General features: G+C 50.7%; 3 protein-coding genes across 3 annotated transcripts in view; 2 read left to right on the forward strand and 1 right to left on the reverse strand.

Moving 5' to 3' along the window:
• Positions 1–13,218, forward strand: part of LOC144509510 (transportin-3-like) — a 14,473-nt gene extending 1,255 nt beyond the window's left edge. Inside the window, exons 2-5 of the mRNA XM_078238415.1 lie at positions 1,021–1,188; positions 4,177–4,289; positions 6,465–6,553; positions 13,074–13,218. Of these exons, the coding sequence (XP_078094541.1) occupies positions 1,021–1,188; positions 4,177–4,289; positions 6,465–6,525 (342 nt within the window). The 3' untranslated portion in view covers positions 6,526–6,553; positions 13,074–13,218. The remainder of the gene's footprint in view (positions 1–1,020; positions 1,189–4,176; positions 4,290–6,464; positions 6,554–13,073) is intronic.
• Positions 1–26,776, forward strand: part of LOC144509098 (carnitine O-palmitoyltransferase 1, liver isoform-like) — a 304,253-nt gene that overhangs the window by 150,865 nt on the left and 126,612 nt on the right. The gene's annotated exons all lie outside the window — the stretch shown is intronic.
• Positions 14,630–26,505, reverse strand: LOC144509118 (ras-related and estrogen-regulated growth inhibitor-like). The gene is made up of 5 exons (XM_078237490.1): positions 26,096–26,505; positions 22,501–22,557; positions 20,858–20,931; positions 16,470–19,608; positions 14,630–16,286 (listed from the first exon to the last, which is right to left on the reverse strand). Exons 1-4 carry the CDS (start codon positions 26,202–26,204, stop codon positions 19,129–19,131), a joined length of 720 nt encoding a protein of 239 aa, XP_078093616.1. The 5' UTR covers positions 26,205–26,505; the 3' UTR covers positions 14,630–16,286; positions 16,470–19,128.

The raw sequence follows: 26,776 nt of genomic DNA on the forward strand, positions 1-26,776 counted from the left end.
CTCCCTCCCCCTCACCCGGCCCCTCCCTCCCCCTCACCCAGCCCCTCCCTCCCCCTCGCCCAGCCCCTCCCTCCCTCTCCCCCTCGCCCGGCCCCTCCCCCCTCACCCAGCCCCTCCCCCCTCCCCCAGCCCCTCCCCCCTCACCTGGCCCCTCCCTCCCTCATCCAGCCCCTCCCCCTCACCCGGCCCCTCCCTCCCTGGCACTGTGAGGCAGTTGTGCTGACCACTGTGCCACCCCTTGCTCTGCCTATCTGAATACAAGTTGTTATTGATGGCCTCTGTATTCCTAATTTATAATAATTGAATCCTGTGAACTTAAAGAAACAGCTCATATTGCACACTCGTGTCTCTGCACTGAATAAAATTTAAAGTTCATTTATTAATGTCACAAGTAGGCTGACATTAACACTGCAATGAAGTTACTGTGAAAATCCCCTAGTCACCGCACTCCGGTGCCTGTTCGGGTAACACTGAGGGAGAATTTAGCATGGCCGATGCACCCTAACCAGCACGTCTTTCAGACTGTGGGAGGAAACCGGAGCACCCGGAGGAAACCCACGCAGACACGGGGAGAACGTGCAGACTCCACACAGACAGTGACCCAAGGCCGGGAATTGAACCCGGGTCCCTGGCGCTGCGAGGCACCAGTGCTAACCCACTGTGCCACCATGCCGGCCAATGTTAGCTTATTGCTGACCTTTTCAATCGGCGTGACCTCTTGCTTGAACAAAAGAACAAAGAAAAGTACAGCGCGGGAACAGGCCCTTTGGCCCTCCAAGCCTGTGCCGATCATGATGCCCTAAGGGAACTTTTTTTAAAAAAAACCTTCTGTCCGTACTCGGACCGTATCCTTTCATTCTCTCCCTATTCATGTATCCTCTTAAATGTTGCTAATGTGCCTGCATCCCCCACCTCGTCTGGCAGCGCGTTCCAGGCAAATGTCCGTGAAGGCTGCCTTTAATCTCCAGGCTGTGTGTGTGTGTGTTGGGGGGTAATTTGGTACCTGTTGGCATGTTTTAGCACAGAGAAGATTTTGAACTGCGGAAGAACCTTGTGCACGGATTTCTGGGTGAGAGCGGAGCCCTGTTGGTCGCGCAGCTCGTGCAAGCTTGCTGCTTCTACCTCGTCCCAAGCATGCTGGGTAATGTGGCTGACGTCATGTGGGAACTTCGCATTTTTGACCGGAAGGTATGTAACGGGAACCAGCCGAACGTTGTCCGATACGTGCATCATTTCTCCTCCCCCCCCCCCCCGCCCTTCCTGAGAGCTTGGTGTATAGATCAGTGCTGAGGGGCACAATCTCGATCGGAGCTACATTTGCTGGCCTCAACCTGGGTGTCAAGATTTAGCTGCAGCGGTGGGGAAGGATCCACTAGACTTCTGGAACTCCTGAGCCCCAGTGAATGCACTAAGTTTCCCTCACAGAATAAACCCCTCATCCTTGGAATCTGTTGAGAGGAGCTTCTCCGAACAGCTTTGAATGCAATTAGTATCATAGAATAGAATCCCTACAGTGCAGGAGGAGGCCATTCAGCCCATCGAGTCTGCACCTACCACAAACCCAACCCAGGCCCTATCCCCATGACACCATGTATTTACCCTGCTAATCTCCCCTGAAACGAAGGGGTAATTTAGCATGACCAATCCACTTAAACTGCACATCTTTGAACTGTGGGAGGAAACCAGAGCACCCGGAGGAAACCCACGCAGACACGGGGAGAACGTGCAAACTCCACACAGACAGTGACCCGAGGCTGGAATTGAACCCGCGTCTCGAGCACTGAGAGGCAGAGGCTAACCACTGTGCCACCCTCAAGATTTTTTTTTTAAAAAGGAGACCAAATCTGCACACAGTATTCCCTTTCTGGATGAACAAGCTGCTGTCTATTTCCGGCATTTTCCTGTTTTTAGTTGTTTATACGAGGAGCTTACTGGGCAAATGAGTTCAACACTGAATTCACCTCTGGGACTAGGATTGGACACAATCCAGATCCCCTCCTGCACACACTCTCTTCCAGCCCATTCTTAACCCCTTCACAACCCATCCCCTGAAACAGAGTTAAAATTGGGCCCTCACTCGCGTGCTCCCTCATGGTGAAATGGTTAGCCACATAAACATAGAAATAGAAGCAAGTGTAGGCCATTCGGCCCTTCGAGCCTGCTCCGCCATTCATGTTGATCGTCAAATTCAATATCTTGACCTCCCCCCACCCCTTACCCCCACCCCCCCCCCCTTACCCCCTCACCCCCCCTTACCCCCTCACCCCCCCTTACCCCCTCACCCCCTACCCCCTCACCCCCCCTTACCCCCTCACCCCCCCTTACCCCCTCACCCCCCTTACCCCCTCACCCCCCTTACCCCCTCACCCCCCTTACCCCCTCACCCCCCCTTACCCCCTCACCCCCCCTTACCCCCTCACCCCCCCTTACCCCCTCACCCCCCCTTACCCCCTCACCCCCCCTTACCCCCTCACCCCCCCTTACCCCCTCACCCCCCCTTACCCCCTCACCCCCCCTTACCCCCTCACCCCCCTTACCCCCTCACCCCCCTTACCCCCTCACCCCCCCTTACCCCCTCACCCCCCCCTTACCCCCTCACCCCCCTTACCCCCTCACCCCCCCTTACCCCCTCACCCCCCCTTACCCCCTCACCCCCCCTTACCCCCTCACCCCCCCTTACCCCCTCACCCCCCCTTACCCCCTCACCCCCCCCTTACCCCCTCACCCCCCCCTTACCCCCTCACCCCCCCTTACCCCCTCACCCCCCCTTACCCCCTCACCCCCCCTTACCCCCTCACCCTCCCTTACCCCTTCACCCCCCCTTACCCCCTCACCCCCCCTCACCCCCCCTTACCCACCCCCAACCCCCCATATCCCTTGATCCCTCTGGCCCCAAGAGCTATATCTAATTTCTTCTTGAATGCACACTGTGAGACCTTATCAAAAGCCTTCTGAAAGTCGTAAATAAGCCACATCCCCCGGTTCTCCTTGGTCCTTTCTACTGGTTGAACCCTCAAAGGATTCCAGTAGATTCGTCAGGCATAGATCTATAGAATCCCGACAGTGCAGAAGGAGGCCATTCGGCCCATCGAGTCTGCACCGACCACAATCCCCCCCCAGGCCCCATCCCCGTAACCCCACATATTTACCCTGCTATCCTCCTAACCCGCACATCTTTCGACTGTGGGAGGAAACCGGACCACCCGGAGGAAACCCACGCAGACACAGGGAGAACGTGCAAACTCCACACCGTCAGTGACCCAAGCCAGGAATTGAACCCGGGTCCCTGGTGCTGTGAGGCAGCCCTGCCAACCACTGTGTCACCGTGCCGGCCATAATTTTCCCCTTGCTTTCCCGTGTAAATCCGTGCCGACACTGTAAATAGAATCACGTCAAAGGGTGGCAAACTGTGTCGTGATATCGCTTTGAGGGAGTATGCCAATGAGGGAGTACAGTAAGAAGTCTCACAACACCAGGTTAAAGTCCAACAGGTTTATTTGGTAGCAAATACCATAAGCTTTCGGAGCACAGCTCCTTCGTCAGATGGAGTGGATATCTGCTCTCAAACAGTGCACAGCGACACAAAATCAAGTTCCAGAATACTAATTAGAATGCAAATCTCTACAGCCAGCCAGGTCTTAAAGGTACAGACAATGTGGGTGGAGGGAGCATTCAACACAGGTTAAAGAGATGTGTATTGTCTCCAGACAGAACAGCTAGTGAGATTCTGCAAGATCAGGGGGAAAGCTGTGGGGGTTACTGATAATGTGACATAAATCCAACATTCCGGTTTAGGCCGTCCTCATGTGTGCGGAACTTGGCTATCAGTTTCTGCTCAGCGACTCTGCGCTGTCGTGTGTCATGAAGGCCGGAAATGAGGGAGTAGCCAGGATGCAAAGAGTGTGACCAGCAGACATTGTTCAGAGGAGCTTTCAGGTTAGCAGGTAGTGTGAAGGAGTTGCAGCCCTGTACTTCTGAGTTACCAATAGCTGTCAAATCTTTATAGTAAATCTGCCAAGCATTCTTATACTACATCAAGTAAACGGAACCTACCTTTAGCTTACCAATCCGAGGTGAAATTGTATTAAGCTTGTGAAATGCTGTTTCCATCTATCCCTCCAACCTCCTGCCAGGATGTCAGTAACATGCTCTGCTTATCTATCTCTCTGAAACCAGACGTTTTGTCGGTGGCTTGAGGATGCTCTTAAAGCCCTTCCCAAGGAGCTGTCAGCTGGGGCTATCACAGCGACGGAGAAGCAAGTGACAGAGTTCCACAAGCAGGTCATGTGGTATGTGCAATTATCACTAACCAGTCGTGAAGTACACATGAGCATCAATGTTATTATCACACACGCACCCTGTGTGAAAGAACTTGCATTTATAGAATCCCTCCGGTACAGAAGGAGGCCATTCGACCCATCGAGTCTGTACCGACCACAGTCCCTACCCAGGCCCTATTGCCGTAACCCTCATTTACTCTGCTAACCCCCCCCCCCTGACACTAAGGGGCAATTTAGCATGGCCCCTCAACCTAACCCGCACATCTTTGGCGTGTGGGAGGAAACCGGAGCACCCGGAGGAAACCCACGCAGACACGAGGAGAATGTGCAAACTGTACACAATCACCTGAGGCCGGACTTGAACCCAGGTTCCTGGTGCTGTGAGGCAGCAGTGCTAACCACTGTGTGACTGTGCTGCCAGCTCCTGTGTTTCTGTAACAGAGAGGCGATGGCCTTGTGGTATTATCGCTAGACTATTAATCCAGAAACTCCAGCCAATGTTCTGGGGACCCGGGTTCAAATCCCGCCACGGCAGATGGTGGAATTTGAATTCAATTTTTTAAAATCTGGAATTAAGAATCTACAGATGACCATGAAACCGTTGTCGATTGTCGTAAAAACCCATCCGGTTCACTAATGCCCTTTAGGGAAGGAAATCTTACCTGTTCTGGGCTACATGTGATTCCAGAGCCACGGCAACGTGGTTGACTCTTAACTGTCCTCCAAGGGCAACTAGGGATGGGCAATAAATGCTGGCCCAGCCCGTGTCCCACGAATGAATAAAAAAAGTCACCCGACCCAATGGCAAAGTGGAGGATAATGCCGAAATTATTGGGTGGTACAGTGGTTAGCAATGTTACCTCCTGGTCTGGCCTACATGTGACTCCAAACTCACAGCAATGTAGTTGACTCTTAACTGCCCTCTGAAATGGCCTCGCAAACCTCTCAGTTCAAGGGTGACAAATGTGATGGGCAATAAATGCTGACCACCCAGCGACACCCACGTTCCACAAATGAATTTTTTAAAAAAACATATTTTGCACCACAAATGTGACCTCCCCCCCCCGCCCCCAACGAGTTACCCTGTAAGGAAGTACTGTGGCTGATTTGCACCTAGCCAGGCCTCACAAGCAAGGCTGAATGACCAGATAGTCTATTTTTTTAGTGGTGGCTAATGGGTGAATGTTGGCTAGGGCACTGGGAATCTTTGAGTGGGGCGGTGGGATCTTTACTGTCCACCCAGGTAATTGGTTTGAAATTTTATCCAAAGGTGCACCGCTATAACAAACTGGTCATATCGTGTGCAACACTTGTACATGTTTCGTTCGTGATGGATCCCGGTGCGCTAAGTTGAGTTTATTTCATGTTTAGCTGAGTAGGGGGATGCTGGGTTCGATACCGTGGCATGGCTGCCTCAGCTTCAGGGACCTGGTTTTGATTCCGGTCACTGCCTGTGCTTAGCCTACACATTCTCCCCGTGTCTGCATGGGTTTCCTCCGGGTGCTCTGGTTTCCTCCCACTCTAAAGATGTGCAGGTTAGGTGGATTGGCCATGCTAAATTGCCCCTTGATATCCAAAGATGTGCAGGTTAGGTGGATTGGCCATGCTAAATTGCCCCTTGATATCCAAAGATGTGCAGGTGAGGTGGATTGGCCATGCTAAATTGCCCCATAATGTCCAAAGATGTGCAGGTTAGGTGGATTGGCCATGCTAAATTGACCCTTAGTGTCCAAAGATGTGCAGGTTGGTTGGATTGGCCATGCTAAATTGTCCCTTAGTATCCAAAGATGTGCAGGTTAGGTGGATTGGCCATGCTAAATTGCCCCTTAGTGTCTAAAGATGTGTAGGTTAAGTGGATTGGCCAGGGTAAATATGTGCGGTTACGGGGATAGGGCCTGGGTGTGATTGCTGTTGGTGCAGGCTGGATGGGCTGAATGGTCTTTTTTTGCACAGTTGGGAATCCATGAAAAGCCACTGACTCGGAGGCTAATTGGCTGTCTGGTCCATGACTGGGTTAATGCTCCATACTCCGGTCACCAATCAAGTCCTTTCCCAAACATTCACAGCCTTTGCATGTTTTGGGAGTTCTATCCGTGCAAGTTAAAGTTTTAGTGATCGGATTTGAAAGAAGGAAACTTCTGTCTAAAACAACAATCACTCACTGGCCATCCCTTTTCCTTGCAGTGCTGAAGATGCGTCGATGATAGGCTGGTCCCTGATGGAATTCTCCGGATTCTACAGATAGCGCTGTCCAGTTACCGAGGAGCTATAATGTAAGTTTATTTCCCAAGGCGCGCAGCAGTGTTTACCCAGCCCGGTTTGCGGGAACTATCTGCCCGTCACGAGAGGAGTGGCCTGAGAAACCCTCGGGAGCTAACCCAGCTGGGAAACTTGCCTTCCGTTCCCCTAGCGCGACCTTATGGGATCAGGAAGCTCCCCATCGGACGAGATGGAGGTGCGGCATTTTATTGGCACTCGAGCCACTCCTGATGGGCGGGTAACTGAGGGTGGCACGGTGGTTAGCACTGCTGCCTCACAGCGCCGGGGACCCGGGTTCGATTCCCGGCTTGGGTCACTGTCTGCGTGGAGTCTGCACGTTCCCCCCGTGTCTGCGTGAGTTTCCTCCGGGTGCTCCAGTTTCCTCCCACATTCTGAAAGACATGCTGGTTAGGTGCTAAATTCTCCCTCAGTGTCCCCGATCAGGCGCTGGAGTGTGGCAACTCGGGGATTTTCATAATAACTTCACTGCAATGTTACTGTAAGCCTACTTGTGACCAATAATAAACTTTAGAACTTGTATTGCTGCCAGCAGGGTACTGGAAGGTCTCCAAATCACCAGGAACCTTTAATCTCGAGCAGAGTTGAGGTGTGTAATATTGAGGGCAAGGACATAGGGAGGATCTCTTTCCATTAATACGTTCACCAATGAGCGTTGATATAAAATAATGGTGGAAGGATGAGAGGCGAATTGAGTAATCTTTTCACACAGTTGGCGATGGGTTGGAAGGAGTTGATAGAGACAGAAACCTTCAAAAAATACTTGGATATATATACTCAAAACCTTTCAGGGCTCTGGGGCAGGTGGAATTACACTGGATATCATTTTTTTTTGGACCAACATCGCACTGTAAATCTTTCGATGTTTCTGACCTAATTTTAGACTCATTTATCAAGTTTTCTTCTGTGAAGTGTGGAATTGCCTTGAGGAAATGTTCTTTAACCCACCTCGCTCCCTTAATGGGGCGGCACGGCAGCACAGTGGTTAGCGCTGCTGCCTCAGAGCACCAGGGATCCGGGTTCGATTCCCGGCTTGGGTCACTGTCTGTGCGGAGTCTGCACGTTCTCCCCGTGTCTGCGTGGGTTTCGTCCGGGTGCTCCGGTTTCCTCCCACAGTCCGAAGATTAGATTGATTGGCCATGCTAAATTGTCCCTCAGTGTCCAAAGATGTAGGTTAGTTGGATCAGCCATGCTAAATAGTTACAGCGATGTGAAATCTTAGGCCGCATTTGGAATATTGCGTGCAGTTCTGGTCGCCACACTGCCAGAGGGATGTAGAAACTTTGGAGAGAGTGTAAAGAAGGTTCACCAGGATGCTGCCTGGTCTCGAGGGCGTTGGCTATGAGGAGAGGTTGAATAAACTAGGATTGTTTTCACTGGAAAGACGGAGGCTGAGGGGAGACCCTGATAGAGGTCTACAGAATTATCAGAGGCACAGACAGGGTGGATAGTCAGAGGCTTTTTTCCCCAGGGTGGAAGTATCGATTACAAGGGGGCACAGGTTCAAGGTGAGAGGGGGAAAGTTTAAGGGAGATGTGCGGGGGAAGTTTTTCACGCAGAGAGTGGGGGGTGCCTGGAACGCGCTGCCAGAGGAGGTGGTGGAAGCAGAGACATTAGCAACGTTTAAAAGGCATCTGGATGGGTTAATGAATAGGGAGGGGATAGAGGGACACAGGCTAAGGGCAGAAGGTTTATTTGTAGATAAATTAGAGCATCATGATCGGCACAGGCTTGGAGGGCCAAAGGGCCTGTTCCCGTGTGTACTTTTCTTTGTTCTTTGTAAATTGCCCCTTCGTGTCCAAAGTGTGTAGGTTAGGTGGATTGGCCATGCTAAATTGCCCCTTAGTATTCCAAAATGTGTAGGTTAGGGGGATCAGCGGGATAAATATGTCGGGTTACAGGCATAGGGCCGGGTGGGTTGCTTTGTCAGAGAGTCAGTGCCAACCCAATGGGCCGAATGGCCTCCTCCTGCACTGCAGGAGCTGCCCAGGCTGGTCTTGTTAAGCCACGTAAGCTCCGATGCCTCTGGACAAGGTGGTGCTGACGGCATACTGCTGAGCGGTCAACAGACTCACTCTGTTTGTGATGGTGTGGTTGTTTCTCCCCTTGGCCAGGCACTCTGAACTAAGTCACTTTGTCTCTGTCCAGAGGCGACCCACAGAAGGGAGACGGCAGACGGAGTGTTTGTGCTCGCTGCCTTTTGGTTGCCTTGGGTGGAGAGCAGTGGAGTTCCGCACCAGTGCCTCGACCATTTAAATTCCTAACTAAATGAGCTAACCTTCCTGTCTCCGAACTTGCTCAGCGGTTAATGATTCCTGGATGTAAACAACCGAGGCATCCAGGGAGCTAAATAAATATAAACTTCAGGACTGGGCATTTCTGCTGGATTGAAACTTTATCCAAACGTACGTGGGTTGCAAAAGGAGTAAATTCAGCTCAACACCATTGGCTGTCTTGTTTTAACATGAGGAGGGAGCTCAAACCCGTTCCCTGTTCGCTAACACTAACGGGTGGCACAGTGGGTTAGCACTGCTGCCTCACAGCGCCACGGACCTGGGTTCAATTCCCAGCTTGGGTCACTGTGTGGAGTTTGCACGTCCTCCCCTGTGGTGCTCCAGTTTCCTCCCGCACTCCAAAGTGCAGGTTAGGTGGATTAGCTATGCTAAATTGCCTCTTGGTGTCCAAAGATGTGCAGGTTAGGTAGATTGGCCATGCTAAATTGCCCCTTGGTGTCCAAAAATGTGCAGATTAAGTGGATTAGCCATGCTAAATTGCCCCTCAGTGTCCAAAGATGTGCGGGTTAGGTAGATTGGCCATGCTAAATTGCCCCTTGGTGTCCAAAGATGTGCGGGATAAATGGATTGGCCATGCTAAATTGCCCCTTAGTGTCCAAAGATGTGCAGGTTAAGTGGATTGGCCATGCTAAATTCTCCCTCCGTATACCCAAACAAGCACCAAAGTGTGGCGACCAGGGGGTTTTCACAGCAATTTCATTGCGGTGTTAATGTAAGCCTACTTATGACACAATAAATAAACTTAAAAAGAAACACTCAAATTGGTTGATGTTGAGGTTCCTGCATCTGGTTAAATCAGCTGTTTGGTGTAGCTCGGGGCCACACAGATTAGGAGGCTTGAAACCAGTGCCAAGTCCCAGCGGCAGAGCTGAGGGAGTTGCTGCGATAGTCTGCAGTGCCTTCTGGCCAGGAGCAGAGAGAGATCAGCAAGGCTCCCTGATGCCTATCGTGTTGCAAAGTGTGTGTGTGCCTGGCTATATGCACGTCTCACTCAGTCCGTGATTGAAAATGGTGTTATTCAACTGGCATTTCCTGTGACACTGGACACGCCTCTCTTTGCCCACTTATCTGTTTGGCCTCTGCAGTATTTTAGCGAAACCGTCGTTAATTTAAGATTTCCGCTGCAGATTAGGATTTTGTGCTTCAGTCGTTTTTATTTTGTGCAATCTCACTCAAGCCATTAGAAATATGAGGATGGGCGGCACAGTGGGGTAGCACTGAAGAAGGAGGCCATTCAGCCCCTCAAGCAGTTTTGAATAAACTGAAGGTCGATAAGTCCCCTGGGCCTGATGAAATGTATCCTAGGATTCTTTGGGAGGCAAGGGATGAGATTGCAGAGCCTTTGGCTTTGATCTTTGGGTCCTCGCTGTCCACGGGGATGGTGCCAGAGGACTGGAGAATGGCGAATGTTGTTCCTCTGTTTAAGAAAGGGAATAGAAATGACCCTGGAATTATAGACCGGTTAGTCTTACTTCGGTGGTTGGTAAATTGATGGAAAAGGTCCTTAGAGATGGGATTTACGACCATTTAGAAAGATGCGGATTAATCCAGGATAGTCAGCACGGATTCGTGAAGGGCAAGTCGTGCCTCACAAATTTGATAGAATTTTTTGAGGAGGTAACTAAGTGTGTTGATGAAGGTAGAGCAGTTGATGTCATATACATGGATTTTAGTAAGGCGTTTGATAAGGTCCCTCATGGTCGGCTTATGATGAAACTGAGGAGGTGTGGGATAGAGGGAAAGTTGGCCGACTGGATAGGTAACTGGCTGTCTGATCGAAGACAGAGGGTGGTGGTCGATGGAAAATTTTCGGATTGGAGGCAGGTTGCTAGCGGAGTGCCGCAGGGATCAGTGCTTGGTCGTCTGCTCTTTGTGATTTTTATTAATGACTTAGAGGAGGGGGCTGAAGGGTGGATCAGTAAATTTGCTGATGACACCAAGATTGGTGGAGTAGTGGATGAGGTGGAGGGCTGTTGTAGGCTGCAAAGAGACATAGATAGGATGCAAAGCTGGGCTGAAAAATGGCAAATGGAGTTTAACCCTGATAAATGTGAGGTGATTCATTTTGGTAGGACTAATTTAAATGTGGATTACAGGGTCAAAGGTAGGGTTCTGAAGACTGTGGAGGAACAGAGAGATCTTGGGGTTCATATCCACAGATCTCTAAAGGTTGCCACTCAAGTGGATAGAGCTGTGAAGAAGGCCTATAGTGTGTTAGCTTTTATTAACAGGGGGTTGGAGTTTAAGAGCTGTGGGGTTATGCTGCAACTGTACAGGACCTTGGTGAGACCACATTTGGAATATTGTGTGCAGTTCTGGTCACCTCACTATAAGAAGGATGTGGAAGCGCTGGAAAGAGTGCAGAGGAGATTTACCAGGATGCTGCCTGGTTTGGAGGGTAGGTCTTATGAGGAAAGGTTGAGGGAGCTAGGGCTGTTCTCTCTGGAGCGGAGGAGGCTGAGGGGAGACTTAATAGAGGTTTATAAAATGATGAAGGGGATAGATAGAGTGAACGTTCAAAGACTATTTCCTCGGGTGGATGGAGCTATTACAAGGGGGCATAACTATAGGGTTCGGTGGTGGGAGATACAGGAAGGATATCAGAGGTAGGTTCTTTACGCAGAGAGTGGTTGGGGTGTGGAATGGACTGCCTGCAGTGATAGTGGAGTCAGACACTTTAGGAACATTTAAGCGGTTATTGGATAGGCACATGGAGCACACCAGGATGATAGGGAGTGGGATAGCTTGATCTTGGTTTCAGATAAAGCTCGGCACAACATCGTGGTCCGAAGGGCCTGTTCTGTGCTGTACTGTTCTATGTTCTAAGCCTGCACCAACAGCAATCCCACCCAGACCCTATTCCCGTTACCTCATATTTATCCTGCTAACCGTACCCTTCCCTCCCCCCCCCCCTCCAAAACATTAAGGGGCAATTTAGCATGGCCAATCTAATCTGCACGCCTTTCAGATTGTGGGAGGAAACCCGGAGGAAACCCACGCAGACACGGTGAGAACGTGCAGACTCCGAGACAGTGGCCCAAGCCGGGAATCGAACCCGGGCCACCGTGCCGTCCACGATGGTCTGTGAATTTTTTTCTGTGAAACAGTTGAGACGAAGAGGGGTTAAAGAAGGCTCGAGGGACGCTTAGACCAGCTGGGCCGAAAAGCCCGTCTCTGTGTTTTGCTCTGGGGAGGCGGTGGCCTAGTGGTATTATCGCTAGACTATTAATCCAGAAACTCGGCTAATGTTCTGGGGACCCGGGTTCAAATCCCGCCACGGCAGATGGTGGAATTTGAATTCAATTTTTTAAAAAATCTGGAATTAAGAATCTACTGATGACCATGAAACCATTGTCGATTGTTGGAAAAACCCATCTGGTTCACTAATGTCCTCATTCGCTGCCTCGCAACGCCAGAGACCCGTGTTCGATTCCCGACTGTCTGTGTGGAGTCTGCACATTCTCCTACTTGTGACTAATAAATAAAAAAGTAGGATTACATTAACGCCGCAATGAGGTTACTGTGAAAATCCCCCAGTCGCCACACTCCGGCGCCTGTTCGGGTACACCGAGGGAGAATTTAGCACGGCCAATGCACCTGATCAGCAGGTCTTTTGGACTGTAGGAGGAAACCGGAGCACCTATAAGACATGGGGAGAACATGCAAACTCCACACAGTCACCCAAGCCAGGCATGGAAATCGGGTCCCTGGCGCTGTGAGGAAGCAGTGCTAACCACTGTGCCACCCGTACCCGCTCTGGCCTACATGTGACCCCAGAGCCACAGCAATGTGGTTGATTCTCAACTGCCCTCGGACCAACTAATAGTCCAAAGATGTGCGGGTTAGGTTGATTGGCCAGGTTTAAAAAATTGCCCCTTAGAGTCCTGAGATGCGTAGGTTAGCGGGATTAGCGGGTAAAATATGTGGGGGTAGGGCCTGGGTGGGATTGTGGTCGGTGCAGACTCGATGGGCTGAATGGCCTCCTTCTGCACTGTAGGGTTTCTATGATTTCTATGAACTAGGGATGGGCAATAAATGCTGGCCCAGCCAGCGACGCCCGTGTCCCACCAATGAATTTTTTAAAAAGTTGGGATGAGATGGGAGAATTTTGAGAAGGAATTTCACAGTAACTTCATTGCAGTGTTAATGTCAGCCTTATTTGTGACTAATAAATAAACTTAGAATTCTTAAAGTTTTTGTCTGGCTGCTTTCCCTCCTTTAGTTATGTACAAAGTCCCTCGACTGGACACAGAGCCACCGTTAACAGAAAGAAGAATGAATTGCTCGCTGAGCGGGAGAGAAGAGAGAACTGAGTTTACATTCCACCCTGAGAGACTGGATTCCACAAGGGCTTATCCCGATGGGTTTGTGGGGGGAGATGGTGGGAGGGGGGAGGTGGGGAAAGGGGACAGATCTGATCCCAGCTATCGTAGCTTCCGAAACGGTGGAGGGCGTCACAAATGGAATTGTCTGTTACAGCTGCACCTTGCTTCAGTACTGGCGTGGGAAACAGCCACTCTCCGTCGCTCAGTCTCGTGTCAGGTCTCACCACAGGTGACTGGGACAGGGACAGTTCCGTATAAACTGCACAGTATTCACTCAAAAGAAGCACTGGAATATATCGAGTTAAAAGGAGGTGTGATTGTATTGTGAAATTAACTGAGGAGGATAATGTTGCCTGGGGAGGGGCCCCGAGTATTGTCTTGTAAGTGCTCTACTGTATGTCTTCCCATTCCTATCGGTCAAAAAGCAAAGTTGTTGATTCCCCACCCCCCCCCCCCCCCAACCTGAATCTCCACCACTCTGGGTGTCTTGCACTAATATAATGGGTTTCTCTGCGGGGGGTGGGGTCCAATAGATGTGATGATTGAAGCTGGGTTAGGGTCGCATTTGGAGATGGATGGTCCGATTAAACAATGTCGGGCTCGAAGCATTCACGGGACTTGATTTCTCCCGACTTGGTTCAGCTCTTAACCATTCTCAACCTTAAACTCAGAACGACATGGGCGTCGGAATTTTACCCCCCCCCCCCCCCCCCCCCGCCCGCCTTGGGAGCGGGAGGAACGGCGGCTTTGTGGGAAGCCGCCACAGAATCGGAGCGGGCGAGGGACGGACAGTGGAAATGTCCGTTGACCTCCGGGCGGGATTTTCCGCTCTCGGCAGGTTGAGCGAGGTGGGGAAATCCCCGCCCCGGGGTTCGGCACCGTTCCGGGACCTGAATGCGATAAAGCTCGGCTGAGGGAGTGCTGCATTGTCCGAGGGGTTGTCTTTCAGACATCGTCAGGGTCCACGAACCGAGATGGCCGTTAAAACTCCCGCTGCGACGTTGGTTAACGTTTCCCCCACGCAGCCGTCGTCCCTCCCGCAAGCTCTTCCACCTTGAACATCAGCTGGTAATTACTCACCTTTCGTATCTGTGGGACCGCCGTGAGCCAGGCGGTTACTGCATTGAACTGGACAAGTGGCTGAATTACTTTGGCCCGCGCCATGTCAGTGTTTTGTGATTCCTTTCCGAACCAAACAAGTTTGTTGCTTTTCCCCCCTCCCCAAGCTTCTCAGTGGATTCCCTCACTGGAAACCAACACTGATTTAAAACAAAGGGTATCTAACCAAGACGGGATTTCAATCACAGAAATACCTCCTAAAGGATTATTTACACTCAGCACTCCCCTCTCTCCAATCCTCAACATTATTCTCCGATACTGAGGGCACATCATTATTTAAGCATTGTATCACTGAGATTCTGTCATGAGTACAGATACACAGGCACTGATCGCAATGTAAACGGGGTGGGGGCGTCTTTAAGTTGATTTTTTTTTAAAAATAAGAAACTCAAAAACCACTTGCTTATCCTACTAAAGGTTGCTGACGGTACTTAACTCTCTGGATGTATGGCCAGGCCTGTGTGGACATTTGATGTGAGTGGCACAGTGGTTAGCACTGCTGCCTCACAGCGCCAGGGACCCGGGTTCGATTCCCGCCTTGGGTCGCAGTCTGAGCGGAGTCTGCACGTTCTCCTCGTGTCTGCGTGGGTTTCCTCCGGGTGCTCCGGTTTCCTCCCACAGTCCAAAAGACGTGCTGGTTAGGGCGCATTGGCCGTGCTAAATTCTCCCTCAGTGTACCCGAACAGGTGCCGGGGTGTGTCGACCAGGGGATTTTCACAGTAACTTCATTACAGTGTTAATGTAAGCCTACTTGTGACACTAATAAATAAACTTAAAACCAGCAGAGAATTGGAGGGGGGCAGAATGGGATGGTGAGGGTAATGATTCAGTTGTAGTGAACATTTCCATCGGCTGTGTACTGGTTGAACGCTGTGTAATTTGTAGGGTTGCAATTTTGTCCTTGTTTCTTGTGCAGGTGTTCTTCCATGTCAGTCCAACTTGGTAATGTGCCATTGGTGATACCCACACGGTATTCCTGGTGCTGGCACACAGCAAGGTGAAGGTTGCAGAAGGTCCCTGGGCTTGACCCCCTTACCAAATCCTGGGGCAGCACTTTGGGTGACCAATCCCCCCCCCCCCCATTGGAAGATCCAAAGACCCACGCTGGGTGGGGCAGCGGGGGTAAATGCTGGTCATTGGGATCTATGTGAGAAACGCTACGACCACAACTGCGGAACGCCAAGGATGGCGCAACAATCTCCGGTTACTCTCCGTCGCCACTGCGGCAGTCACCGTGGCTTTAGCTCGAGCAACAATCTCCGGTTACCGTCTGTCACCGCTGTGGCAGTCAGTCACCGTGGCTTTAGCTCAAGCAACAATCCCCAGTTATTGTGTGTCCACTGCGGCAGTCAGTCACCGTGGCTTTAGCTCAAGCAACAATCCCCAGTTATTGTGTGTCCACTGCGGCAGTCAGTCACCGTGGCTTTAGCTCGAGCAACAATCTCCGGTTACTATCCATTGCCACTGCAGCAGTCACTATGACCTTAACTTGAGCAACTATGTCCGGTTACTATCTGTCACCACTGCGGCAGTCAGTCACCGTGGCTTTAACTCGAGCAACTATCTCTGGTTACTATCCATTGCCACTGCAGCAGTCACTATGACCTTAACTCGAGCAACTATCTCTGGCCATGGGCAGTAACCGGAGATAGTCACTCGAGTTAAGGTCACAGTGACTGCTGCAGTGGGGCGATGGACAGTAACCGCTGCACCAGCCACTGTGACCTTAACTCGAGCAAGTATCTCTGGTTACTGTCCATCGCGGCAGCCAATCACCGTGACCTTAACGCGAGGGCCCATTATCCAACGGGGAGTGCCAATCGGCCCTCCTTCTCTTGGCTTAGATTAGGCAGCACTTGGCGTAGTTTGAACTGAAGGTGTATCCACGGTGAAATCGCACGGCGGTTTTGGAGTGGATGGGTGGCGGCAGGAGACACTGGACGGGGTGCCCTCTGTTGGTGCACCCCACCACCCCCCTCCCCACCACCCCCCTCCCCACCACCCCCCTCCCCACCACCCCCCTCCCCACCACCCCACCACCCCCCTCCCCACCACCCCCCTCCCCACCACCCCACCACCCCCCACCCCACCACCCCCCTCCCCACCACCCCACCACCCCCCTCCCCACCACCCCCCTCCCACCACCCCCACCACCCCCCTCCCCACCACCCCACCACCCCCCTCCCCACCACCCCCACCCCCGGCAGCACAAGGCCACTTTATCACTCGCGTCACTGAATGATGGCGGGAATACACGGACTTCGATGGCAATTGGAACCCTGCATTGGTCAGCTGAATACAAACAGCACACAATCCGGGCGAGAGTGTCACAAACCTGGTGATGGGGTTTTAAACATTTTTTTTAATAACCGGCTTAAACAAATTCAGAACAACTTCTATTTTTTCAGTTTTGCAGCAGTTTAAAAGCAGGTGTTAAGTGGTATGTTCTTGGTGTACTGTGCAGTCCTTTCAAATGTGAGTTAATTTAAACACTTGTGTTGTCTGATTCATACGAGTCATTTTGTCTGTGGTTGGTGGTGGTACAGACCTAATATGTGCCAGTGTACAGAATTTTTTATATTAAACTTTGGAACAAAATGTGACTTGCTTTATGTCTGTTTTTAATCGAAAAGTATTCTGTTCCTCTTCAACTTGATATAGAATCCCTACGGAGCAGAAGGAGGCCATTTGGCCCATTGAGTCTACACCGAGTCTCTGACAGACTAGTGAATTCAATGGCATAATAGTATTATCGCAAGACAGTTCATCCAGAAACACAGCAATGTGGTTGCCTCTCAACTGCCCTTCAAGGGCAACTAGGGATGGGCAATAAATGCTGGCCCAGCCAGCGATGCCCACATCCTAAGAATGAATTTTAAAAAAATTACCCAGGCCCTGTCCCCATAACCGCGCCATGGCTCATCCATCTAACCTACACATAGAATCACTACAGTGCAGAAGGAGGCCATTTGGCCCATTGAGTCTCTACCGACCACAATCCCACCCAGACCCTATTCCCCTAACCCCACACATTTAGGCTGCTAATCTCCCTGACACTAGGATCAGTTTAGCATGGCCAATCCACCTAACACGTACATCTTTGGACTGTGGGAGGAAACTGGAGCACCCGGAGGAAACCCACGCAGATACGGGGAGAATGTGCAGACTCTGCACAGAGCCGAGGTTGGAATCGAACCCGGGTCCCTTGGCGCTGTGAGGCAGCAGTGCTGACCACTGCTGCTGCCCCAGAATTATGCTTCCCAGTGGATGACCTCTGCTCCCTCTCAAATGTATGCCAGTCCCTTATGCAATCCCATATCTAAAACCACATAGATATAAACAACCCCTTCAACCCAACCACTTTAAAGCTGGCACTTACCCCCAGAGGGCAGATGATGTATGTAGCCCCTTCCCCATTTACATTATGAAGAGAGCTATTGACCACCTCCCTCCCTTGCCACTCACTCCACTGACACTAAAATTTATTGATCTCATCTTTGGGCTCTCCCAGGTTTTAGGGGAGGGAGGGTGGTGATAGTGAACATATAAGCTGCAGGGGTGGCATTAAAATCCAACTCCACATGTGGAATTTATCCGGCTGGTACCTTGAGGGGAAGGAAAAGAAAAATATTTCAGCCGGAAACATTCCAGGATGTTAAGGCAATTTTTATCGGGAATATAAGGTTTCTTTCTCCTTTCAAAGAATTACAGCACAGGAACAGGCCCTTCGGTCCTCCAACCATGCTGCCCGACTGAATTAAAACCCCCTTCTGGGGACCATATCCCTCTATTCCCATCCTATTCATGTATTTGTCAAGACGCCCCTTAAAAGTCACGACCGTATCCGCTTCCACTACCTCCCCCGGCAACGAGTTCCAGGCACCCACCACCCTCTGTGTAAAAAAAATCTGCCTCGTACATCTCCTTTAAACCTTGCCCCTCGCACCTTAGACCTGTGCCCTCTAGTAATTGACTCTTCCATCCTGGGAAAAGGCTTCTGACTATCCACTCTGTCCATGCCTCTCATAATCTTGTAGACTTCTTTCAGATCGCCCCTCAACCTGTGTCGTTCCAGTGAGAACAAACCAAATTTCTCCAACCTCTCCTCATAGCTAATGCCCTCCATACCAGGCAACATCCTGGTAAATCTTTTCTGCACCCTCTCCAAAGCCTCCACATCCTTCTGGTAGTGTGGCAACCAGAATTGAACACTATATTCCAAGTGTGGCCTAACTAAGGTTCTATAAAGCTGCAACGTGACTTGCCAATTTTTAAACTCGATGCCCCTTTCTGCTTCTAGTTGCTGTTTGTCGCAAAAGAACCCTCTGTTATTAGTCAAGGCGGTACAGAGGGAGGCCACTTGGCCCATTCAGTCCCTCCTGCCTGCAACCGGCATCAAAACATAACATTTTTTCGTTCACATGCCACGGGGTTGCTGAGGGTGATGGGGGGGGAAGGAGTATCCAGTCAGCCTGATAGCAAAGCAATCCAAATATCAGATAAGGCGCTAACCGCGGTTCCATCTACCCTGGAGTGAATATTGGAAGCAAGAAAGAGTACAGGATTTCTCACTAGTGTTCTGGCCGAATAGTGGTATCATTCAAGGAAGAGTATTTTTCACCGATGACCTGGCCGGTATTTTGCCCTTGACTGCTCCATGTTCTTGTTTTTGGGGAACTCGCTTTGCATGAATTGTCTGCTGAGTTTCCTCCATGTGACTACACCTCGGAAAGTACCTCATTAAGCTGTTAAAACACTTCAGGATGTTCTGTGCTCAAATACTAAGGTGAGTCTTTTTGAAAGCCAATCCCCAAGGCGCGAGGGGAGGGGGGGTTAATCGGTCAAGAAATCCTTCACAGAACTCAAATTGAAACTCCGTGCCGACAAGCTCACGGTGGACGTCGAGGGGATCCTGGGAATCTTGTCCATCAGCTTGGAGGAGACCTTCCGTCGGAAGGTCGATAGCGCCCCGCTGGTCACCATCTCCCGGTAGAGCAGGTTGAAGACGGCCACCGTCTCCTCGTAGCTGTCCCGGGCCGAGATCTCGAAGAAGGGGCACTTGAGGGCGCGGGCGATGCCGTCGCCTTCCTCCGTGGTGACCATCCGGTCGTACTGAAGGTCCTTCTTGTTGGCGACGATCAGCACGGGGGGCGGCGCGTCACTGTGAGGCCGCTTCAAGCTGGAGTGGACGTGGCTGATCAGGAACCGGAGCCTGAGCACCTCATCAAAGCTGCACCTGTCCGTCACCGAGTAGACAATGACAAAGCCTTCAGCCCACTTGATCTTTTCCTCAATTAACATCGCATCTTCTTCCTTGTGCAAGAAACAAAAATAATATTTATTCCCTGTTTGCATACTCTGAAAGGGATACAGATTATCAGACCATTGTCCCATTGTTTGTGGGATCTTGCTGTGTCACTTTCCTGCTGGCCTTTTTTTAATACATTCGTGGGACATGGGCGCCGCTGGCTGGGCCAGCATTTATTGCCCATCCCTAGTTGCCCGAGGGCAGCTGAGAGTCAACCACATTGCTGTGGCTCTGGAGTCACATGTAGGCCAGATCAGGTAAGGGGCGGCACAGTGGTTAGCACTGCTGCCTCATAGTGCCAGGGACTCGGGTTCGATTCCCGGCTTGGGTCACTGTCTGTGTGGAGTTTGCACATTCTCCCCGTGTCTGTGTGGGCTTCCACGTGCTGGTTAGGTGTGTTGGCCGTTCTAAATTCTCCCTCAGTGTACCCGAACAGGCGCCGGAGTGTGGCGACTAGGGGATTTTCACAGTAACTTCATTGCAGTGTTAATGTAAGCCTACTTGTGACACAAATAAATAAACTGTAAACCTTCCCTAAAGGGAACCAGATGGGTTTTTCCGACAATTGAAAATGGTTTCATGGTCATCTGTAGATTCTTAATTCCAGAGTTTACTTTATTGAATTTAAATTCCACCATCGGGATTCGAACCCGGGTCCCCAGAACATTAGCTGAGTTTCTGGGTTGATAGTCTGGTGATAATCATAGAATCCCTACAGTACAGAAGGAGGCCATTCAGCCCATTGAGCCTGCACCGACAACAATCCCACCCTAATTCCGTAATCCTACATATTTACCTTGCTAAACCCACCGAAACTAGGGTCAATTTAGCACGGCCAATCAACCTCACGCACACATCTTTGGAGCTGTGGGAGGAAACCAGAGCATCCGGAGGAAACCCACGCAGACACGAGGAGAACAGACAAACAGACAGTGGTCCAAGCCGGGAATCGAACCCAGGTCCCTGGCGCTGTGAGGCAGCAGTGCTAACCACTACGCCACCGTGCTGCCCAATAATGGCACTCCGCCAACACCCCTCCCTTGTCATGCTTACATGACAAGAAGTGACTCTCCTCCAAAATGTCTGATGGGCTGTGGGGCAGTGTGGGACATCCTGAGGCCACATAACATTGCCGTGTGAATGGAAGGGGTTTTGTTTTAGTCTGTCTACTTGACAGCTCATCAGGGAAAGTTCTTTGAAACCCAGGTCTATAGGAAGTGATACCACTGACCCCGCGAGGCTGGGCTACCTTACCTGTCCCGCAGTGTCGAGAACCTCAAAGTGCACACACTCCCCGTCCACCAAGGACACGTGTCTGTATATTGTTTCTGTGGACGAGGCGAAACACTTGTTACAGGTCAGACAATGACTACTGGTGATGCTCACTTGCGTTGCTCCAACTTTGGGTGGCGTGCACTTAGTCAGTTGGCTTCTGGATTCTGAAATCTCCTCTGTAAACCTCTCTGACTCTCTCTCCTGTAAGTCACTTTGTTGGCCAAGTTTTTTCACCTGTCCTAACATCTCTTGACGTGATGGTTTGTGTTACAGTTCAGAGTCCACGTTGCTCTGACAGCAGGGACTTTTACATTGAAACTAGTCGGGAGCGAAGGAGACTCCTGTTTTCATTCCATCGCACGGCTAACTAGCAATCTCTCCTGCTCCGCCGTTCATGTGGAACCATCGAATTATAAAATCCCTACGGTGACAAAGGAGGCCTTTCAGCCCATCGAGTCTGCACTGACTGCCTGAAAGAGCATCCTACCCTGGCCTGCCCCAACCCTGTGCAATTAGCATAGCCAATCCACCTAACCTGCACATCTTTAGACACTAAGGAGCAATTTAGCATGGCCAATCCACCTAACCTGCACATCTTTGGACACTAAGGGGCAATTTAGCATAGCCAATCCACTTAACCTACACATCTTTGGACACTAAGGGACAATTTAGCATAGCCAATCCACCTAACCTGCACATCTTTGGACACTAAGGGGCAATTTAGCATAGCCAATCCACCTAACCTGCACATCTTTGGACACTAAGGGGCAATTTAGCATAGCCAATCCACCTAACCTGCACATCTTTGGACACTATGGGGCAATTTAGCATGGCCAATCCACCTGACCTGCACATCTTTGGACTGAGAGAGGAAACCGGAGCACCCGGAGGAAACCCACGCAGACACGGGGAGAACGTGCAGGCTCCACACAGACAGTGACCCGAGGCTGGAATTGAACCCGGGTCCCTGGCGCTGTGAGGCAGCAGTGCTAACCACTGTGCCACCGTGCTGCCACACGGCACATCATGTGCTGTACCACTTTATATACCGTGGCCATGCCTCTGACTCTCAGCAGTGAGGTCGCGGAGTACTAACTATTGTCTGTAAGCACCTCCTGCCTGCAACGCTGGTCCTTACTCCTGCCCGTGCAGCCTTATCAGGTTGCAGCAGGCAGGTGGGGTATTGTTGCTGTCAATCTCTTGTTTCCCGCACGCCAGAACAGGCTGGAGAGTGGGTGTCCGACATTCCGACTGATATCGGTCTGTTTCACAGTGATAGACACACACACTCACACTGCATCTCTGTCAGATAAACTGGCAATCTTACAAGTGAAAGCAGCCCTCGTTGGCCAGGCGTCCACATCAATCACGGACCCTAATGAATACACAGACACACATTGTAACACTGAGTTACAATGCGATAACTAAATCACAAGAAGACACACACAGGACTCGACCCTTCTCTTGAAGGGGCCATGCTGAATTCCCCCTCAGTGGACCTGAACAGGACTGTGGCGACTGGGGGATCTTCACAGTAACTTCATTGCAGTGTTAATGTAAGCCTTACTTGTGACACTGATAAATAAACTTTTAAAAGTAACCCTTCAGAGCCTGTTACTCACCCAGAGTTGGATCGTACTCGCCGATGAATCGTTTTGTTATGAAGCGTACAGTGATTGCTGAAAGGCAAAGGGGGCGAGTTAGACGTGAAACCAAGGACTGCGCTGAGAGACCTCACCCACCATCAACTCTGTACCCCCCACACGTACCCCTACCCCAAGGCAACGCCGTTCCCCCACCCATACTGTAACCTGCACCCACACCGTAACCCCACACACTGTACCCTCCCCCCACTGTAACCCCCACCCTCACCGTAACCCCGCACACTGTACCCCCCTCCCACACCGTAACCCCGCACACTGTACTCCCCCCACTGTAACCCCCACCCACACCGTAACCCCCCCCACACTGTACCCCCCCCACCGTAACCCCGCACACTGTACCCCCCCACCGTAACCCCCACCCACTGTACCCCCCCCTCCATACTGTATCCCCCACCCACACCGTACCCAGCAGGTTTTAAATCTCAGTGAGCAACTGATGCTCCAGTAGCCCAGTCCATCACGCAAACCAGCCTCCCATCCATTGACTCTGTCTACACTTCCCGCTGCCTCGGCAAAGCAGCCAGCATAATCAAGGACCCCACGCACCCCGGACATTCACTCTTCCACCTTCTTCCATCGGGAAAAAGATACAAAAGTCTGAGGTCACGTACCAACCAACTCAAGAACAGCTTCTTCCCTGCTGCTGTCAGACTTTTGAATGGACCTACCTCGCATTAAGTTGATCTTTCTCTACACCCTAGCTATGACTGTAACACTACATTCTGCACTCTCTTGTTTCCTTCTCCCTTATGTACTCTATGTACTGTATGCTGTGTCAGTATAGCGCGCAAGAAACAATACTTTTCACTGTATCCGAATATATGTGACAATAATAAATCAAATCAAATCAGGAACAGGAACAGGCCATTCGGCCCAACCTCTCCATGCTGGTGGTTGTATGCTACATGAGCCTCCTCCCATGTCTCTTCATCTAAACCTATCAAAAGTTAACACGATCCTCTCATATGAAGTAGAATCCCGACAGTGCATAAGGTCCTTTGGCCCATCGAGCCTGCCCGGCCAACAATCCCTCCCAGACCCTATCCCCATAACCCTACATATTTACCCTGTTAATCCCCCTGACACTGAGGGGCAATTCAGCATGGCCAATCCACCTAACCTGCACCGGTTGAGTGGATTGACCATGATAAATTGTCCCTTGATGTCCAAAGATGTATAGATTAGGTGGATTAGCCATGCTAAATTGCCCCTTGGTGTCCAAAGATATGCAGGTTAGGTCGATTGGCCATGCTAAATTGCCCCTTAGTGTCCAAAGATATGCAGGTTAGGTGGATTGGCCATGCTAAATTGCCCCTTAGTGTCCAAAGATATGCAGGTTAGGTGGATTAGCCATGCTAAATTGCCTCTTAGTGTCCATAGATGTGCAGGTTAGGTTGATTGGCCATGCTAAATTGCCTCTTAGTGTCCAAAGATGTGCTGGTTAGGTGGATTGACCATGTTAAATTGCCTCTTAGTGTCCAAAGATGTGTAGGTTAGGTGGATTGGCCATGCTAAATTGCCCCTTAGTGTCCAAAGATGTGCAGGTTAGGTGGATTGCTGATGGAAATGTGTGGGGTTATGGGGAGAGGGGCCGAATGGCCTCTTCTGCACTGTTGGGATTCTATGATTCTAAACCTCCCTGCATTTCTTTCCTCTTTTGAGATGCTCCCTAAGTATGCACGCTTTTGGCAAGTGTTTTTTTGGCTCCTGATTCCAATCGGTCTCTGTGAGGTTTTACCCGATGAACAGCTCCCGTGAATGAAGGCCTTGGGGTGATTTAATGGGCACTATATCAATGCAAGTTTTGAAGCAGCCTTGTGGTGTGGGTTACTGTGTGACCACCTCCCTCCCCATCCTCCCCTTCGGCTCACTTCAACCAAGGCACACAGCATTCCTCACACAACTTTGTTAAAAGGCAAGGAAATCAGAGACAGTGACGGTCTGTTTTTAATCTCTACTTTTGACCCAAAACCGCAGGAACAAGGACGTAAATCATTGAAAACGAAGTCAGAGATAGCAAAGTGTTTGATTCCCAAAGCCAGACCACAGACCGGATAAAATTTAGACAAGGCTGGGAACTTCTCGCTGGAGTTCCAACGTTTGCTTAGCTACTTGCGAAAGTTAACAGCAAACCTTAATAACTAACCTCCCCCCGGGGTGAAACTGGACTGGACGGGGAGAAAAGTGGACTGACAAAGACAGGAAAGTAGCAGCAACAAACTGATTGGAGAGAAAGAAGTGGGAATCTTAGAAACCCTACAGCACAGAAAGAGGCCATTCGGCCCATCGAGTCTGCACCGACCACAATCCCACCCAGGCCCTATCCCCATATCCTTACATATTTACCCACTAATCCCTCTAACCTACGCATCCCAGGACACTAAGGGCAATTTTTTAGCATGGCCATTCAACCTAACCCGCACATCTTTGGACTGTGGGAGGAAACCGGAGCACCCGGAGGAAACCCACGCAGACATGAGGAGAATGTGCAAACTCCACACAGACAGTGACCCAAGCCGGGAATCGAACCCAGGTCCCTGGAGCTGTGAAGCAGCAGTGCTAACCACTGTGCTATCGTGCCGCCCCTGTTCTGAATAAACGGGAACTCTGCACAGTGCGATCCTTACCCTGCTGAACAAACTGTGACTCCAGCCAGACAGCAACCTTTTCCCTGACCAATAATTTACAAAAAAATGGAAACGGCAGCTGTACTTTAGGGAGATAAACTTGCGGAGCTTTGGGGATACAGCAGGGGCAATGGGACTGAATGGGATTGCTCTACAGAGAGCTAGCATGGACCTAATGGACCGAATGGTCTCCTTCTGTGCCAAAACAACTCTGACTTTACCGAATAAATAGGAACGCGGTAAGAGTTGTACACAGCGCAATCCTTACCCTGCTGAATAAACAGGAACTCTGTCCAGTTCACAGAGCAATCCTTACCCTGCTGAATAAACAGGAGCTCTGTCCAGTTACACAGAGCAATCCTTACCCTGCTGAATAAACAGGAACTCTGTCCAGTTACACAGAGCAATCCTTACCCTGCTGAATAAACAGGAACTCTGTCCAGTTCACAGAGCAATCCTTACCCTGCTGAATAAACAGGAACTCTGTCCAGTTACACAGAGCAATCCTTACCCTGCTGAATAAACAGGAACTCTGTCCAGTTACACAGTGCAATCCTTACCCTGCTGAATAAACAGGAGGTCTGTCCAGTTACACAGTGCAATCCTTACCCTGCTGAATTAACAGGAGCTCTTTCCAGTTACACAGAGCAATCCTTACCCTGCTGAATAAACAGGAACTCTGTCCAGTTACACAGAGCAATCCTTACCCTGCTGAATAAACAGGAACTCTGTCCAGTTACACAGTGCAATTCTTACCCTGCTGAATAAACAGGAGCTCTTTCCAGTTACACAGAGCAATCCTTACCCTGCTGAATAAACAGGAACTCTGTCCAGTTACCAGTTAGCTTTTCTGTTTAGCGGAAAGTGGCAGTTCTGGGTCACGTTCGAAGCAGCAGAAGCATGCATTAGGAGGGCACAGTTCTTACCTGTTTTGCCCACAGCCCCTTGCCCCAGTATGGCCACTCTCACAGTCCTGCCACCGGCCAGCTGCTGGGCTCTCTTTAGAGGTCGAGGCAGCTGGAAGTTAGAGGTCATGTTGCAGTTTTCAGCCGGAGTTTCCAGCCAGCCTGCCGAGCAGAAACGGCGTCAAGGCTCTCGATCCCACTGGAACTCGGACACAGCCTCTGTCTTGCATTCCAGCCTCTTTGACTGTGTTTCAAATGTAGGGAGACCCTCGTGTCCACAATCCTCCGGAGTGATTCTCTGCTTCGTTATTTGCAGAGGGGTTTTGGGGAGGGTGGGTAACAGCTGCCTCTGTCTCCAGCCAGTTGTTCACTGCGAGTGTCAGTTCACCCTCTCTCTCTCTCTCGCTCCCGGAGTTGTGATGCTAAATAGTTTGGACTCAACACCTAATGATCTGTTCCCCTCTGTTTCCACCCTTGACGTATGTTGGTTGCAGTTTTTACGCAGCTCCTGTGGTCCTACTGCCTGCCTGGTAACTTGCAGCTCTGGGAAACAAAAACAAGAACCTGCATTGGCATGGCGCCTTTGGCGACCACCAGTTGGCTCAACGCGCTTTACAACCACTGAAGCGCATTTGATAGTTCAGTCACTGCCGCAACGCAGGAAACGGGGCAGCCGATTTGTCCACAGCAAGCTCCCGCAAA

This window comes from Mustelus asterias, chromosome 21 (assembly GCF_964213995.1).
Source record: "Mustelus asterias chromosome 21, sMusAst1.hap1.1, whole genome shotgun sequence".
Lineage (NCBI taxonomy): Eukaryota > Metazoa > Chordata > Chondrichthyes > Carcharhiniformes > Triakidae > Mustelus > Mustelus asterias.